We start from the raw sequence: 16,217 nt of genomic DNA, 5'->3' as shown, positions 1-16,217 counted from the left end.
ATTTTGCCGGTTAACAGAGATTTCCGGTTATTTAGGTGCCGGTAAAACGAGAGTTTCCTGTAAATAGCGCCTTTCACGCCCTCGGGGCCGCCCCAAAGCGCTTTACCGCCAATGAGATACGGTCACTGTTATAATGTAGGAAACGCGGCAGCCAATCTGTGCACAGCAAGCTCCCACAACCAGCAATGTGATAATGACCAGATAATCTGTTTTAGTGATGTTGATTGAGGGATAAATATTGGCCCCAGGACACCGGGGAGAACTCCCCTGCTCTTCTTCAAAATAGTGGCCATGGGATCGTTTATGTCCACCTGAGAGAGCAGACGGGGCCTCGGTTTAACGTCTCATCCGAAAGACGGCACCTCCGACAGTGCGGCACTCCCTCAGCACTGCACTGGGAGTGTCGGCCTAGATTTTGCGCTCATGTCTCTGGAGTGAGGACCGTGAACCCGCGACCTTCTGACTCAGAGGCGAGAGTGCCACCCACTGAACCACGGCTAAAATAGGAGTAGGGTCAATGTGGCGGGAATGGAGAAAAGGGGACGGGATTCCCGAACTGCGGACAGATTTCCTCTCACGCAGTTCGTTATTCGGCCTAGACGGGGTGGAGGCGTTGCACGATCTGGGTACGAGTAAGGAAGTAGATCGGGTAGATGAGCTAAATGTGGGCGAGCACCTTGGGAGCGGTGCCCTCGCTAGGAGATCCAGATAGAAAGGGATAACATCTGTAGAGGAACTAGAACACCAGAATTGGATTAGGGCAGATTTGAGAGAGGCGAGGAGAGGTAGAAGGAACAATGGCACAGGGCAGTCGAGCAACAGTGAGATGTTTGTGGTTTAAGAATAGAGATTGCAAAGATATATTCCATTAAACAAAGAACTAATAAATTTAGGATGCCATGGATAAATCAAGAGGATAGAAACCAATTAATATTGACCTGCGAGGACTATAAGAACATAAGAATTAGGAGCAGGTGTCGGCCACACGGCCCCTCGAGCCTGCTTCGCCATTTCAGTAAGCTCATGGCTGATCTTTGACCTCAACTCCACTTTCCCGCTCGATCCCCATATCCCTCGATTCCCCTAGAGTCTAAAAATCTATCGATCTCAGCCTTGAATATACTCAACGACTGAGCCTCCACAGCCCTCTGGAGCAGAGAATTCCAAAGATTCACAACCCCCCGAGTGAAGAAATTTCTTCTCCTCCACCTCATTCCTAAAAGGCCGACCCCTTATGTGACTCTCCTCCAGCCAGGGAGAAACAGCCTCTCGGCATCTACCCTGTCAAGCCCTCTTAGAATCTTATGTTTCAATGAGATCACCTCTCATTCTGCTAAACTCCAGAGAATACAGGCCTAGTCTACTCAATCTCTCCTCATAGGACAATCCCCCCATCCCAGGAACCAGTCTGGTGAACCTTTGTTGCACTCCCTCTATGGCAAGTATATCCTTCCTTAGGTAAGGAGACCAGAACTGTCCACAATACTCCAGGTGTGGTCTCACCAGGGCCCTATATAATTGCAGTAAGATATCTTTACTCTTATACTCAAATCCTCTTGTAATAAAGGCCAACATTTGCTTTCCTAATTGCTTGCTGTACCTGCATGTTAACTTTCTGTGAGCTTTAGTAACCAGCTTTATTGCCCAACCTTTTCCGCTGCTCTCCTGAAGATATACAATACCACAAGTGGCGAGCCCCCCACAAACAGCAATGTGTTAATGACCAGATCATCTGTTTCAGTGATGTTGATTGAGTGATAAATATTGTCCAGGACACCGGGGGAGAACTCCCCTGCTTTTCTTTGAAAGAGTGCCACGGGATCTTTTACGTCCACCTGAGAGAGCAGACGGGGGTTTAACATCTCATCCGAAAGATGGCACCTCTGACAGTGCGGCGCTCCCTCAGCACTGCACTGGGAGTGTCAGCCTAGATTTTTGTGCTCAAGTCTCTGGAGTGGGACTCGAACCCACAGCCTTCTGACTCCGAGGCCGTGGCTGACACCTAAAACTGCACAGCCTGCACTCCACTGATGACCAGGAGACACCTGATGTCGCCTGTTTTAGGTGCAGGCCTGAGGCCTAGCCACGTTCCCGTGCCAGTTGTACCCTTGACCTCCAACGAGCCGCTGACCTTTGTCTTTCTTTGTGCAGGAACTTAAAGCGCCTGGACCTGTCGGACCTTCCCGGGGTGCACAGCCGGGGATTGGTGAGAATCCTGCTGGAAGAGTGTCTGCCGCAGTGCGAGATTGTGGGGATCGAGTACGAGGATGGGTTATTGCCAGAGCAGGACCCTGAACAGCGCCCCTCCTCTCCGAATCCAAACATGTGATCAGCCAGCTCCCAGCCGAGTGTCAGTGCTGCTCTTGAATCAGCCACTAGAAGGCGCACGGGAGCAGTCCGAGACAGTTCAGCTCGCCCCCTCATCTCCGTTCCTGTGGCAGCAGAGTGAATGATCCTGGCGGCTACCTGTGCAACCAGTCTAACGGCAGTAGACCGTACTGCAACGCTACCCTTACAGAACTTTTGTCACCTTAAAGAGGGCTTTGCGTTCCGCTCAAATTCTGCTTTTGTTTCGACTTGAATGCAATCAGGGTTTCAAATAACTGAACCGAAAGTTTATTAAATTTAAGTTCAACTCGTTTATTTTTTGTGAGGCTGACTGTGTGGGGTCATTTTTGAATTGTTCATTGGCGGGGATGTGAGCGTCACTGGCGTTTATTGCCCATCCCTAATTGCCCTTGAGAAGGTGGTGGTGAGCCACCTTCTTGAACCGCTGCAGTCCGTGTGGTGAAGGCGCTCCCACAGCGCTGTTAGGGAGGGAGTTCCAGGATTTTGACCCAGTGACGCTGATGCCTACAGTAACTTAAAGGGACAGGAAGCCTCACTTAATGCATTTGTGCAGCAATTCAACAATCATCCTGCCGCTTTCATTTAACCTTTTTTGGGGGCTGTCTGCTCTCTCAGGTGGACGTAAAGGATCCCACGGCACTAAACCAAGACGAGCAAGGGAGCTAACCACGGCGTTCTGGCCAATATTTATCCCTCAACCAACATCACTAAAAAGCAGATGATCTGGTCATTATCACCTTGCTGTTTGTGGGATCTTGCTGTGTGCAAATTGGCTGCTGCGTTTCCCACATTACAACAGTGACTACACGTCAAAAGTACTTCATTGGCTGTGAAGCGCTTGGGGACGTCCGGTGGTCGTGAAAGGCGCTATAGAAATGCAAGTCTTTCTTTCCTATCTTCCCTTCTTTCTTTCCTGCCTTCTTTCCTTCCTCCTTTCTTTTCTTTCCCATGCTCGTTGCCACTACCTGCTGTGCAGGATATCTACCCCGAGAGGTGCCGGAGGAAGGCCCTGAGAATCATCAAAGACGCGAGCCACCCCAGCCACAACCTCTTCGCCCTGCTCCCGTCCGGTAAGAGATACCGAAGCATACGGTCTCGTACCAGCAGGTTTCGAAACAGCTTCTACCCCCAGGCCATAAGACTCATGAGCAAATAATTTATTATTGTTATTATTACTGTTGTTTTATTTATTATTACTGTATTTCTATTACAGGTAGACTATCCTTTATCCGAACTTCCGAAAACCTCTAAAAACCGAAAGTTTTTTCGTTCAGCGTAAGTCGTGCGCACGACCCCAACCCCCCGCCGACCCCCACCCCCGACAAATTTCCCAGTCTTATAAAATACCTTCTGAAATCCGAAATTTTCCGAAAACCGAAACACGGCTGGTCCCGAGGTTTTCGGATAAAGGATAGTCTACCTGTAGTATTTTTATCATTGCTATGCCATATTTATTCCAATGTTGGGAGGACTCGTAAAAATCAACATTTCATTGTGCAGTACACACGTTTGCTGCATATATGACAAATAAAATTGAATTGAATTGAACACTGAAGAGAAGGTAAAGACTTCACTCCCGAGTAGGTTCATAAGAACCCTCTCCCTCCACTTCCCGAATCCCAAACCCCACCCCCCACCCACCAACGAGCCACCAGTACATGGGCCAGAACCCCAGCAGGAGTCCGGACCTGAGCCTTCAGCAGAGGAGGAGAGAAAAGGAAGCGAGTCAGACTGCCGGGCGATGGGAGTGGGCAGGAGGTTAATGGAAAGGAACTCTTATCGTAAACATTTTGGGGGCGAAATTCCCCTCGTTTGCGCCTCCGGTGGGAATTATGGGAGGCCAGCCAGGAGTGCGTTGGAATAGTCGAGTCTAGAAGTGACAAAAGGCACAGATGAAGGCTTTTATGAGGGGAATTTCTCCCCCTTATTTTACAAAGGCAGAATGGGGTTACCGAGGTTTTTTTTTTCCACTTGCCCAATCAACAGGTAATCTCGAGGCCAATTGAGCCAAGCTTCTCTCCCCCCCCGGCCCTCGCAGCCGCTGCCAAGCTCATGAGGGAAGAATAAAATGCAACGTTCCCACCCCCAAAATCTTTGGCAGCTGGATCGAGTGAGAAGGAAGCCTCCCCTGCTCCGAGCTTGTGTGTAAATGTGCTGTGGAGTTTACACTGTAATCACAGCCTCGCCCATTACTAAGGCAAGTCCAAATACTGGGCTGTCTGTCGTGCTGTTTGAATTCCTTCTGACACAGCTCCTTAGCTCGCTGCCAAGTTGCAATGTGATGCCCTCATATTTCAATGTGTGTGTGCTGATGGCCGTAATCACAGAGCAACTCCCGAGAATTGGCATCAACACAGGACCCCTGCTGGCTCCGGAAAATTACACCACTGATCTTTTTGGAAGCGTTCTTGCTGTTTACAGCTCTTTTCTTTTCCTTCCCACTTCTCAAATCGCCAGTTCCTGCTGGGGTAACTGATCCATGGGCGCCCCCCCCCCCAGTCCCGCACCCACGTCGGCAGTTCTTCATGTGCGAGCCCAGACGGTGGGCTATTTGACTGGGGTGGGCCTCGCCCGATCACCCGCACCCTTTACCTACAGGAATCACTAAAGGGCAACCCTTCTTAATTGTAAAAAAAAAAGACGGAACTTGCATTTATATAGCACCTTTCACAACCTCAGGACGTCCCAAAGCGCTTTACAGCCAATGAAGTACTTTTAGAAGTGCAGTCACCCTGGTGCTGTGGGAAACACGGCAGCCAATTCGCGCACAGCAAGCTCCCGCAAACAACATGATGTCAGGGGGCCGCGAGATATTTTACGTCCGCCTGAGAGAGCAGACGGGGGGCCTCGGTCTAACGGCCCCTCCGGCAGAATTCCCGAGCTCGGCGGAAGCACTCTCGACTCGTCAGAAGGTTGTGGGTTCAAGTCCCGCTCACAGCGCTCCCCTCACTGGGAGTGGGGAGGCTGGATACTGTGCTCTCGTCTCTGGGGTGTCTTGCGACCTGCACGGGGCGCTTTCCCCTCGACCCGCGCAGTGTCTCTGTAAGCCTGGAAGCGCCACAGCGGCCTCCAACCCCCCCTCAGTCAATGCGCTCACAAATGCATCGTGGCCCATTCATCAAGTGGGGCTTTGGCAGGTAGATGTCCTGACTATTTGGGATCGGTTTTCTGTGACATCCTGTTTTTCTGATTTAAAACCTGGCCCCCATCCTGTTGTTGCAGCAGTTTTTGCAATCTGCAGATCTCCATTCTCTTTGTACAATAGCAAAATACTGCAGATGCTGGAAATCCAACATAACAGAAAATGTTGGAAAAACTCAGCAGGCCAGGCAACATCCATGGAGAGAGAAACGGAGTTAACCTATAAAAGGAATAAATATATAAGGATATAAGTATAAAAGGAAGTCGTTCTTGCCTTTAACGCTTGGACGAACATCAAGTTGAATCTCAATTCACACTAAGAGTCACTTGCAGCAGATCATCGCTCCCTCCAGTTAAAGGACTGGGCCGCCTCGGAGCTGATATCGGCACTTCGTCCGCGGAAACCTTAACATCTTCTCGCCACAGGCTTACTGTCAATTTAAAATCGGCACCTTTGCCTTGAATACTATCATCGTTTAACAACACGTAAATTTCTTTCCTCAGAAGCAACGTGGGAACAGGAGGAGGCCATTCGGCCCCTCCAGTCTGTTCCGCCATTCAATGAGATCATGACTGATCCATATCTTAACTCCATCCGCCTGCCTTGGCTCCATCTCCCTTTATACTCTTGTGCAGCAAAATTCTATCGATCCCCGATTTAAAATTATTAATTGAGCCGGCATCGACTGCTTTTGTGGGAGTGAGTTCCACACTTCTACCTTCTTCTTCTTCTTAGGCAGAACCGAGGATGACTTGCTTCCACATTAAAAATGAGTTCTCAGGTGACTGATGAGTCCAATGTGGGACCTACAGTCTCTGTCACAGGTGGGGCAGACGGTGGTTGAAGGGGCGGGTGGGTGGGGTGCTTGGGTTGACGTGCATGCGCTCCTTGCACTGCCTGCGCTTGGCTTCCTGCTTGCTCCTGGCGAAGAGACTCGAGATGTTCGGCGCCTTCCCGGATGCTTCTCCTCCACTTTGTGCTCTGGTCTTGGGCCAGGGATTCCCAGGTGTCGATGGGGATGTTACACTTTTCCAAGGAGGCTTTGAGGGTGTCCTTGAAGCGTTTCCTCTGCCCACCTGGGGCTCTCTTGCCGTGCCGGAGCTCCGAGTAGAGCGCTTGTTTTGGAAGTCTCGTATCGGGCATGCGGACCATGTGACCCGCCCATCAGAGCTGATCGAGCGTGGTCAAAGTTTTGATGGACACTTCTACCACCCTTTGCGTAAAGAAGTGTGTGGTAAACCACTTTTATCGTTCACTATCGTTACACTATAGTTATCACTGTTGTATTGTTATCACTGTTCTCACTGTTGTATCGCTATACGAGGTCGCCTCTTGTCGCGCTGTTATACCTGGGCTGACCACCTCCGACTCCGCCCATGGCTCCACCTACCTGCCCAGGTATAAAGGTAGTCGACTGGCTGGTATTCCTCCTTGTTGGACCCGATCACCCACGAGGGTGGGCTCTGTTATTTAGTCAATAAAAACCTTTAGTTACGTTCCTAACTCGTCGCTTTTTATTGGACGAATTGATAGGTATATCAAAGTGTTTCCTAACTTCTCCTGAATGTCCCCTTGTCCTCGACTCCGCCACCAGTGGAAAAGGTTTCTCTCTATACACCCTATCAATTCCTTTCAAAATCCTAAAAATACTCACCCCTTAACCTTCTGCATTGCAGGACATACAAGCCTAGTTTATGTAAGTTCCTCTCAAGATTTAACCCTTGGAGCCCTGGAGGGAGGTAACCTATCACCTCCACGTTTATGCCCATTCCACCACCTTATCGCTATCCCCCTGCAGCTTCTTTTACTCCTCAGGATTATTTACGATGTCTCCTACTTTAGTATCCTCTGCAAATTTGGACAATCTGGCCTTACATCCAAATTATTGATGAGCACGGTGAGCAGAAATAGTCCCGGAACAGAAACCTGTGGACCTAATAAAAAAAAATGCCAGTGAGTTATTTGAAGATCACAGGAGTTCTTGCTACTATTCCACTTCCGTAACATCGCCTCAGCTCATCTGCTACTGAAACCCCACATCCATTTGCCTTTGTTACCTCTAGATTTGACTATTCCAACGCACTCCTGGCCGGCCTCCCAGCTTCCATCCTACATCAACTTGAGCTCGTCCAAAACTCGGCTGCCCGTGTCTTAACTCGCACCAAGTCCCATTCACCTATCGCCCCTGTGCTCACCGGCCTACTTTGACTCCCGTCCAGGCAACACCTCAACTTCAAAAGTCCCATCCTTGGTTTCACATCCCTCCGTGGCCTCGCTCCCCCAGCCCTTACAACCCTCCAATTCTGGCATCTTGCGCATCCCCGGTTTTAATCGCTCCAGCGTTGCCGGCCGTGCCTCGGCCCTAAGCTCTGGAATTCCCTCCCTTAAACCCCTCCGTCTCTCTACCTCTCTTTCCTCCTTTAAGATGCTCCTTAAAACCTGCCTCTTCGACCAAGCTTTTGGTCACCTGTCCTGATCTGTGGCTCGGTGTCAAATTTTGTTTCATAACACTTCTGTGAAGCCCCTTGTGACATTTTATTATGTTAAAGGCACTGTATAAATAGAAATTGTTATTGTTCTTTTGTTAGCCAAAGGTATTAAGGGATATGGGGCAAAAGCGGATATATGGAGTTAGGTCGCAGATCAGCCAGGATCCCATTGAATGGTGGAACAGGCTCGAGTGGCTAAATGGCCACTGATGTGCCATCAATAACTCAGACAAGAAGTTAAAGGATTCAACTGAAGGCTTTTAATCGCTAAGAACATTGCACGTCATTCCACATCGGATTCGTCTGGCAGAATGACTCATACAGCTCTTGAGACCTTTGTGATGAAATATTCCATTCATCACTGCCTGTGACTGTGGTTGGTTTCAGGTTTCAGTTCCCTTACCTCAGTTCCGTCTCCTCACCATTGTATTGTATATTGTAATGTATTGTGTGTAGGGCTCCGCCCATACCTGGCCCCTATGTAAGCAAGCTCAGTCTGGCCTCATATCCAGTACTGCAGACCTCCAGATGGAAGATACCTCTCTCCACTGCGTGTTACCTTCTAAGTTAATAAAAGCCTTGTTTTGTTTCGCTAACATCGAGTCTCGGAATTATTGAGGCACATCAACCTTGATATGACAAAAGACAGGGGCGGAGCCAATACACACAATAGGGGAAAAGGGGGGGCGGTACACAGAATACAATGCAGGTAAAACACAGGGGCTGATGAAGGCATATATTTCATCACAGCCACCTCATGTTGCTATGGACCAAGTGGAGAGAGTAATTTCTACCCAATAAAGATAATGTTTGGCCCCAAGTTGCTTCAGAGCATCAAATGGCTGTTTTCCCACGCAATGGCCAGCCCTAACTGAGAGGAAACGGAAGCGAAAATTCTTCTCTAAACAATGCCTGACTCTGCTCGAAGGCCGAGGATTTGTTTACAAATCGGTATCACTCCCAGCACACGCACAATGCCAGCCCTGGCGGTCACACTTAGCCACTGATCCAGTATGTGAGAATAGGAATGACTCTTCTTGCCAAGTAGAGGAGAAACAGCTGCTGGTTTTTTTAAAAAAAACCCTGAAGCCAAACACAGCTGGAGAGCCGAAAACAAAAAAAAAACCCAGAGAATGCTGGAAATGCTCAGCTGGTCAGGCAATGTCTGTGAGGGGAGATATTTCAGGCCGAGGACTTATCAAGCTGAAAGCCCTTCCTCAGGACTTCTGCCTAACAACTGTTTGGGGAGATTTCTGCAGGTGATTTTTTTGTATATACGCTGGAGCAGGTTTTTAGTGAAAGGAAGAAAAAAAAAGAATTGAAAGGACTTGAATTTCTATAGCGCCTTTCACGACCTCAGGATGTCCCAGAGCCCTTTTTAGCCAATGAATCACTTCTTTGAAATTAAAACAGAAATCGCTGGAGATACTCAGCTGGTCAGGCAGCATCTATCGAGAGAGAAACAGAGTTAACGTTTTCAGGTCGGTGACCTTTCGTCGGAACTGGGAAAAGTTAGAGATGTAAACCGGTTTTAAGCAGATGCAGAGACAGAAGGAGGGAGAGTAGTCCCTGTTGTAGGAAATGCAGCAGCCAATTTGTGCACAGCAAGCTCCCACAAACAGCAATGGGAGAATGACCATGTGTTTTTAAGGTGTTGATAGAGAGATAAACATTGGCCAGGACACCGGGGAGAACTCCCCTGCCCTGAGAGGACAGACGGGGCCTCGGTTTAACATCTCATCTGACATGTCTAATCAGAACATTTATATAATCAGGAAAGTACTTTATATCAGGACATCAAAAGTACTTTACTAACAATATCTTACTTTTAAAAAGCAAACACAGTAGCAAATTGAATTAATGATGGGGTGATCAGATATCAGGAATGAACTTGTTTCTTTAGGCTGTCTTAGCGAGTGTTAACTTGCTAAACTTTGATAGTTGCTGATCGGTTCCGATGGTGCAGTACAGTCACTTGACCTCTCCTCTGCTGGCCTTGTGGTAAAGGTACAGCCAGGTGCAGAACCATAGAAGTTTACAGCACAGATAAGGCCATTCAGCCCATCGTGTCAGTGCCGGCCCTGTGCTAGAATAATCAGAAACTAATCCCACTCTCTCCCCATAGCCCTGTATCAATCCCAAACTAATCCCACTGTCCCGCTCTCTCCCCAGAGCCCTGTACCAATCCCAAACTAATCCCACTGCCCCGCTCTCTCCCTGTAGCCCTGTACCAATCCCAAACTAACCCCACTGCCCCGCTCTCTCCCCGTAGCCCTGTATCAATCCCAAACTAATCCCACTGCCCCGCTCACTCCCCATAGCCCTGTATCAATCCCAAACTAATTCCACTGTCCCGCTCTCTCCTCAGAGCCCTGTACCAATCCCACTGTCCTGCTCTCTCCCGGTAGCCCTGTATCAATCCCAAACTAATCCCTCTGTCCCGCTCTCTCCCCAGAGCCCTGTATAAATCCCAAACTAATCCCACTGCCCCGCTCACTCCCCATAGCCCTGTATCAATCCCAAACTAATCCCACTGCCTCACTCTCTCCCCATAACCCTGTATCAATCCCAAACGAATCCCACTGTCCCGCTCCTTTCCCAGAGCCCTGTATCAATCTCAATCTAATCCCACTGCCCCGCTCTCTCCCCAGAGCCCTGTATCAATCCCAAGCTAATCCCACTGTCCCGCTCTCTCCCCAGAGCCCTGTATCAATCCCAAACTAATCCCACTGCCCCACTCTCTCCCTGTAGCCCTGTATCAATCCCAAACTAATCCCAGTGACCCGCTCTCTCCCCATAACCCTGTATCAATCCCAAACTAATTCCACTGTCCCACTCTCTCCCCATAGCCCTGTATCAATCCCAAACTAATCCCACTGCCCCGCTCTCTCCCTATAGCCCTGTATCAATCCCAAACTAATTCCACTATCCTGCTCTCTCCCCATAGCCCTGTATCAATCCCAAACTAATCCCACTGCCTCAGTCTCTCCCCATAGCCCTGTATCAATCCCAAACTAATCCCACTGTCCTGCTCTCTCCCCATAGCCCTGTATCAATCCCAAACTAATCCCACTGTCCCACTCTCTCCCCAGAGCCCTGTATCAATCCCAAACTAATCCCACTGTCCCGCTCTCTCCCCATAGCCCTGTATCAATCCCAAACTAATCCCACTGTCCCGCTCTCTCCCCATAGCCCTGTATCAATCCCAAACTAATCCCACTGTCCCGCTCTCTCCCCATAACCCTGTATCAATCCCAAACTAATCCCACTGTCCTGCTCTCTCCCCATAGCCCTGTATCAATCCCAAACTAATCCCACTGTCCCACTCTCTCCCCATAGCCCTGTATCAATCCCCAAACTAATTCCACTATCCTGCTCTCTCCCCATAGCCCTGTATCAATCCCAAACTAATCCCACTGGCCCACATTCATCACAGAACAAGTCAGCAATCAGAGGCCAGAATTCCCAACAAATGCACTCGCACCCCTTCTGTGTAATCCACGGTTTCGTATGCCACTGTGCTGGTCATAATTAACCCTGTCTCATTGCACAATACTAGATCTAAAATAGACAGTTCCCTAGTAGGTTCCTCGACATACTGATCTATAAAACTATCTTGAATGTATTCCATGAACTCTTCCTCTGCACTATTACTGCAAATTTGGTTTGCCCCATCTATATGAAAATTAAAGTCCCCATGATTACTGTATTATCCCTGTTACATGCATCTCTAATTTCCTGATTGATACTCTGCCCGACACTACAACTACTGTTAGGGGGCCTATAAACTACTCCCACTAGTGTTTTCTGCCCCTTGTTGTTTCTTAGCTCCACCCAAACTGATTCAACATTTTGTTTTTCTGAGCCAAGATCCTTTCTCTCTGCTGTCTTTATCCCCATCTTTATTATCAGGGCTACAGCATCCCCCACCTCCTTTTCTATTCTGCCAGTCTCTATTTATTTCCCAACCTTGGTCACTCTGGAACCTATAACAGAAGCGTTATAAAATAAAATTTGACACTGAGCCACATAAGGAGATATTAGGGCAGAAAAGAGGTAGGTTTTAAGGAGCGTCTTAAAGGAGGAGAGAGAGGTGGAGAGGTTTAGGGAGGGAATTCCAGATCTTAGGGCCCAGGCAGCTGAAGGCACGGCCGCCGATGGTGGAGCGATGAAAATCAGGGATGCTCAAGAGGCCAAGAATTAGAGGAGTGCAGATATCTCAGCGGGTTTAAATGGCGCTGGAGGAGATTACAGAGATAGGGCGGGGCGAGGGATTTGAAAGTAAGGATGAGAATTTTTAAATTGAAGCGTTGGTTAACCTCGAACCGATGTAGGTCAGCGGGCACAGGGAATTATCAGGGAATTATACGTGGAGCTTAAGTTTACATGAGCCAAGATCACAAGTGAGATATCATGAGCAACAAACAATGGGCGGGGGCAAAGGTGGGGTAATCAGAGACAGATTAGATTCACTTAGAGTCTGGCTCCAGTAAATATCCTGTTGTACCAATTCATAATGATCATGAGCTGGCAGCACACTGCGATATAAAAGAGATAAACTACAAAGTCTAGGGCCTCAGTCTGCACGGACTCCGGGAACGGTCCTCGGGGGCATTTACAAAGGGGTCTCCTCACTCCCAATGCCCTTACACAGAGCCTGGGACCAGACAGTTACAGTAAAAGAGGGAGAGAGCTCTAATCGAGGGTCCTGAGCACCGCCCCCCACCCCCACCCTGAGCTCTGCCTATCCATATCCAGTTCCCTGGTGACTGCGAGTTAATTACATTGTTTACTATCTGTCACCACGGAAACCAGCAAAATTAAAGTTCAGTCAGACGACCTTCCCGATGCTTATGACAGCATTACACAATAAATGACTATGGCACTCTCTCTAATCTCATCCATCATTATAGCGTTCCCTACATTACAACAGTGACTACACATCAAAAAGTACTTTGGGACGCCATGAGATCATAAAAGGAGGGACATAAATGCAAGCCTTTCTGTCTTTCATCCATTAAGAATGAAAGAACTTGCATTTATTCAGCACCTTTCGCGACCACCGGACGTTCCAAAGCGCTTCACAGCCAGTGAAGTACTTTTTTGAAGTGTGGTCACTGTTGTAATGTAGGAAACGCGGCAGCCAACCTGCGCACAGCAAGCTCCCACAACCAGCAACGTGATACTGACCAGAGAAGCTGTTTTAGTGATGTTGATTGAGGGATAAATATTGGCCCCAGGACACTGGAGAATTGCAATTGTTAAACCATTGTTCAAAAAAGGGGGTAAAGATAAACCCAGCAACTACAGGTCAGTCAGTTTGACCTCGGTAGTGGGGAAGCTTTTAGAAACAGTAATCAGGGACAAAATTAACAGTCACTTGGATAGGTGAGGATTAATTAAGGAAAGCCAGCACGGATTTGTTCATGGCAAACCGTGTTTAACCAATTTCATCGAGGTTTTTGATGAGGTAACAGAGAGGGTTGATGAGAGTAATGCAGTTGACGTAGTGTACATGGATTTCCAAAAGGCGTTCGACAAAGTGCCACATAATAGGCTTGCCAGCAAAGTTGAAGCCCATGGAATAAAAGGGACAGTGGCAGCCTGGATACGGAATTGGCTAAGTGACAGAAAACAGAGTAGTGGTGAACGGTTGTTTTTCAGACTGGGGGAAGGTATACAGTGGTGTTCCCCAGGGGTCGGTTCTAGGACCACTGCTTTTCTTGATATATATTAATGACTTGGACTTGGGTGTTTAGGGCACAATTTCAAAATTTGCAGATGATACAAAACTTGGAAGTATGGTGAACAGCGAGGAGGAGAGGGATAGACTTCAGGAAGACATAGACAGGCTGGTGAAATGTGCGGACACGTGGCAGATGAAATTTAATGCAGAAAAGTGTGAAGTGATACATTTTGGTAGAAGGAATGGGGAGAGGAAATATAAACTAAAGGGTACAATCCCAAAGGGGATGCATGAACAGAGAGACCTGGGGGTATGTGTGCACAAATCGTTGAAGTTGGCAGGGCAGATTGAGAAAGCAGTTAAAAAGGCCTACGGGATCCTGGGCTTCATAAATAGAGGTATAGAGTACAAAAGTGTGGAAATTATGATGAACCTTTATAAAACACTGGTTCGGCCCCAACTGGAGTACTGTATCCAATTCTGGGCACTTTAGAAAGGATGTGAAGACCTTAGAGAAGGTGCAGAAAAGATTTACGAGAATGATTCCAGGAATGAGGGACTTCAGTTACGTTGATAAGACTGGGAGAAGCTGGGGTTGTTCTCCTTAGAGCAGAGAAGATTGAGAGGAGATTTGACAGAGGTGTTCAAAATTATGAGGGGTCTGGATAGAGTGAAACTGTTCCCATTGGCGGAAGGGTCGCGAACCAGAGGATGCAGATTTAAGGTGATTGGCAAAAGAACCAAAGGTGACGTAAGAAAAAACTTATTTACGCAGCGAGTGCTTAAGATCTGGAATGCACTTCCTGAAAGGGTGGTGGAGGCAGACTCGATCTTATCGTTCAAAAGGGAGTTGGATAAGTACCTGAAGGAAAAAAATCTGCAGGGCTACGGGGAAAGGGCGGGGGAGTGGGACTAGCCGAGAGTCGGCACGGGCTCGACGGGCCGAATGGCCACCTTCCGTGCTGTAACCATTCGATGACAGCGGTGAGATACAGGGGGTATCGATTGAGCAGTAGTGAGATAATGGTAGGGTTTGGGAGTTGGATAAGCATCTGAAAGAAAAAATGTAAAGGGCTACGGGGAAAGGGTGGGGGGAGTGGGACTAGCTGAAGTGCTTTTGCAGAGAGCCGGCATGGGCTCGACAGGCAGAATGGCCTCCTTCTGTGCTGTAACCATTCTATGATTCTATGATTCTAACTCCCCTGCTCTTCCTCGAAATAGTGCCATGGGATCTTTTACGTCCAGCTTTGAGGGAAAACGAGGCCTCGGTTTAACGTCTCATCTGAAAAACGAGCCTGAACAGTGAATGGTTCTACTGCAGGGGTGTGGCAGCTTAGCCTGTTCCTATCACTGCACGATGTATATATGCACACGCTCACTTACTTACCAGCTAGGTAAAAAACGGGATGAGGTCCTAAAAGCTGAATATAGGGAGTTAGGAGGTAAATTAAAAAATAGGGCCTCAAAGGTAGTAATCTCAGGATTGCTACCAGTGCCACGTGCTAGTCAGAGTAGAAATGGAAGGATATTTCAGATGAATACATGGCTAGAGGAATGGTGCAAGGGGGAGGGATTCAAATTCCTGGGACATTGGAACCGGTTCTGGGGGAGGTGGGACCAGTACAAACCGGACAGTTTGCACCTGGGCAGGACCGGGACCGATGTCCTAGGGGGAGTGTTTGCTAGTGCTCTGGGGGAGGGTTTAAACTAAAATGGCAGGGGGTTGGGAACCTGAGCAGGGAGACAGAGGAAAGGGAAACAAGGATAGAAGCAAAAGACAGTAAGGAGAAAAACAAAGGTGGCAGCCAGAGAAATCAATGGTTTAAATCAAACATGGCCACAGTAAATAATAATTCTAAAAGGTGTAAGAGTGTTAAAAAAAACAAGCCTGAAGGCCTTGTGTCTTAAGGCGAGGAGCATTCGTAATAAGGTGGATGAATTAGCTGCGCAAATAGAGGTAAACGCATATGATATGATTGGGATTACGGAAACATGGCTCCAGGGTGACCAAGGCTGGGAACTCAACTTCCAGGGGTATTCAATATTCAAGGAAGATAGGCAAAAAGGAAAAGGAGGTGGGGTAGCATTGCTGGTTAAAGAGGGGATTAACACAACTGAAAGGAAGGATATTAGCTTTGATGATGTGGAATCTGTATGGGTAGAACTGAGAAATACCAAGGGGCAGAAAACATTAGTGGGAGTGGTATACAGACCTCCAAACAGTAATGCGGAGGTTGGGGATAGCATTAAATGGGAAATTAGAGACGCGTGCAATAAGGGCACAGCAGTTATCATGGGTGACTTTAATCTACATATAGATTGGACTAACCATATTAGTAACAATACTGTGGAGGAGGAATTCCTGGAGTGTATACGGGATGGTTTCCTGGACCAATATGTCGAGGAACCAACTAGAGATCAGGCCATCTTAGACTGGGTATTATGTGATGAGAAAGGATTAATTAGCAATTTTATTGTGCGAGGCCCCTTGGGTCGGAGCAATCATAATATGATAGAATTCTTCATTAAGATGGAGAGTGAAGTAGTTGCC

The 16,217-nt window shown here is 48.0% G+C and overlaps 1 protein-coding gene across 2 annotated transcripts in view; it reads left to right on the top strand.

Moving 5' to 3' along the window:
* The window catches only part of dmac2 (distal membrane arm assembly component 2), a 42,211-nt gene extending 39,570 nt beyond the window's left edge, over positions 1-2,641 (top strand). For both annotated transcript variants that reach the window (XM_085973464.1, XM_085973463.1), the window contains one exon: positions 2,152-2,641. In XM_085973464.1, the coding sequence (XP_085829590.1) occupies positions 2,152-2,329 (178 nt within the window). In that variant the 3' untranslated portion in view covers positions 2,330-2,641. The remainder of the gene's footprint in view (positions 1-2,151) is intronic.
* The last annotated feature ends 13,576 nt before the right edge of the window (positions 2,642-16,217 follow it).

This window comes from Somniosus microcephalus, chromosome 34 (assembly GCF_052327205.1).
Source record: "Somniosus microcephalus isolate GS21.2 chromosome 34, FLI_Smic_1.0, whole genome shotgun sequence".
Classification (NCBI taxonomy): Eukaryota; Metazoa; Chordata; class Chondrichthyes; order Squaliformes; family Somniosidae; genus Somniosus; species Somniosus microcephalus.
Note: the sequence above shows the minus strand (reverse complement) of the source record. Positions and strands in the feature narration are given on the sequence as shown.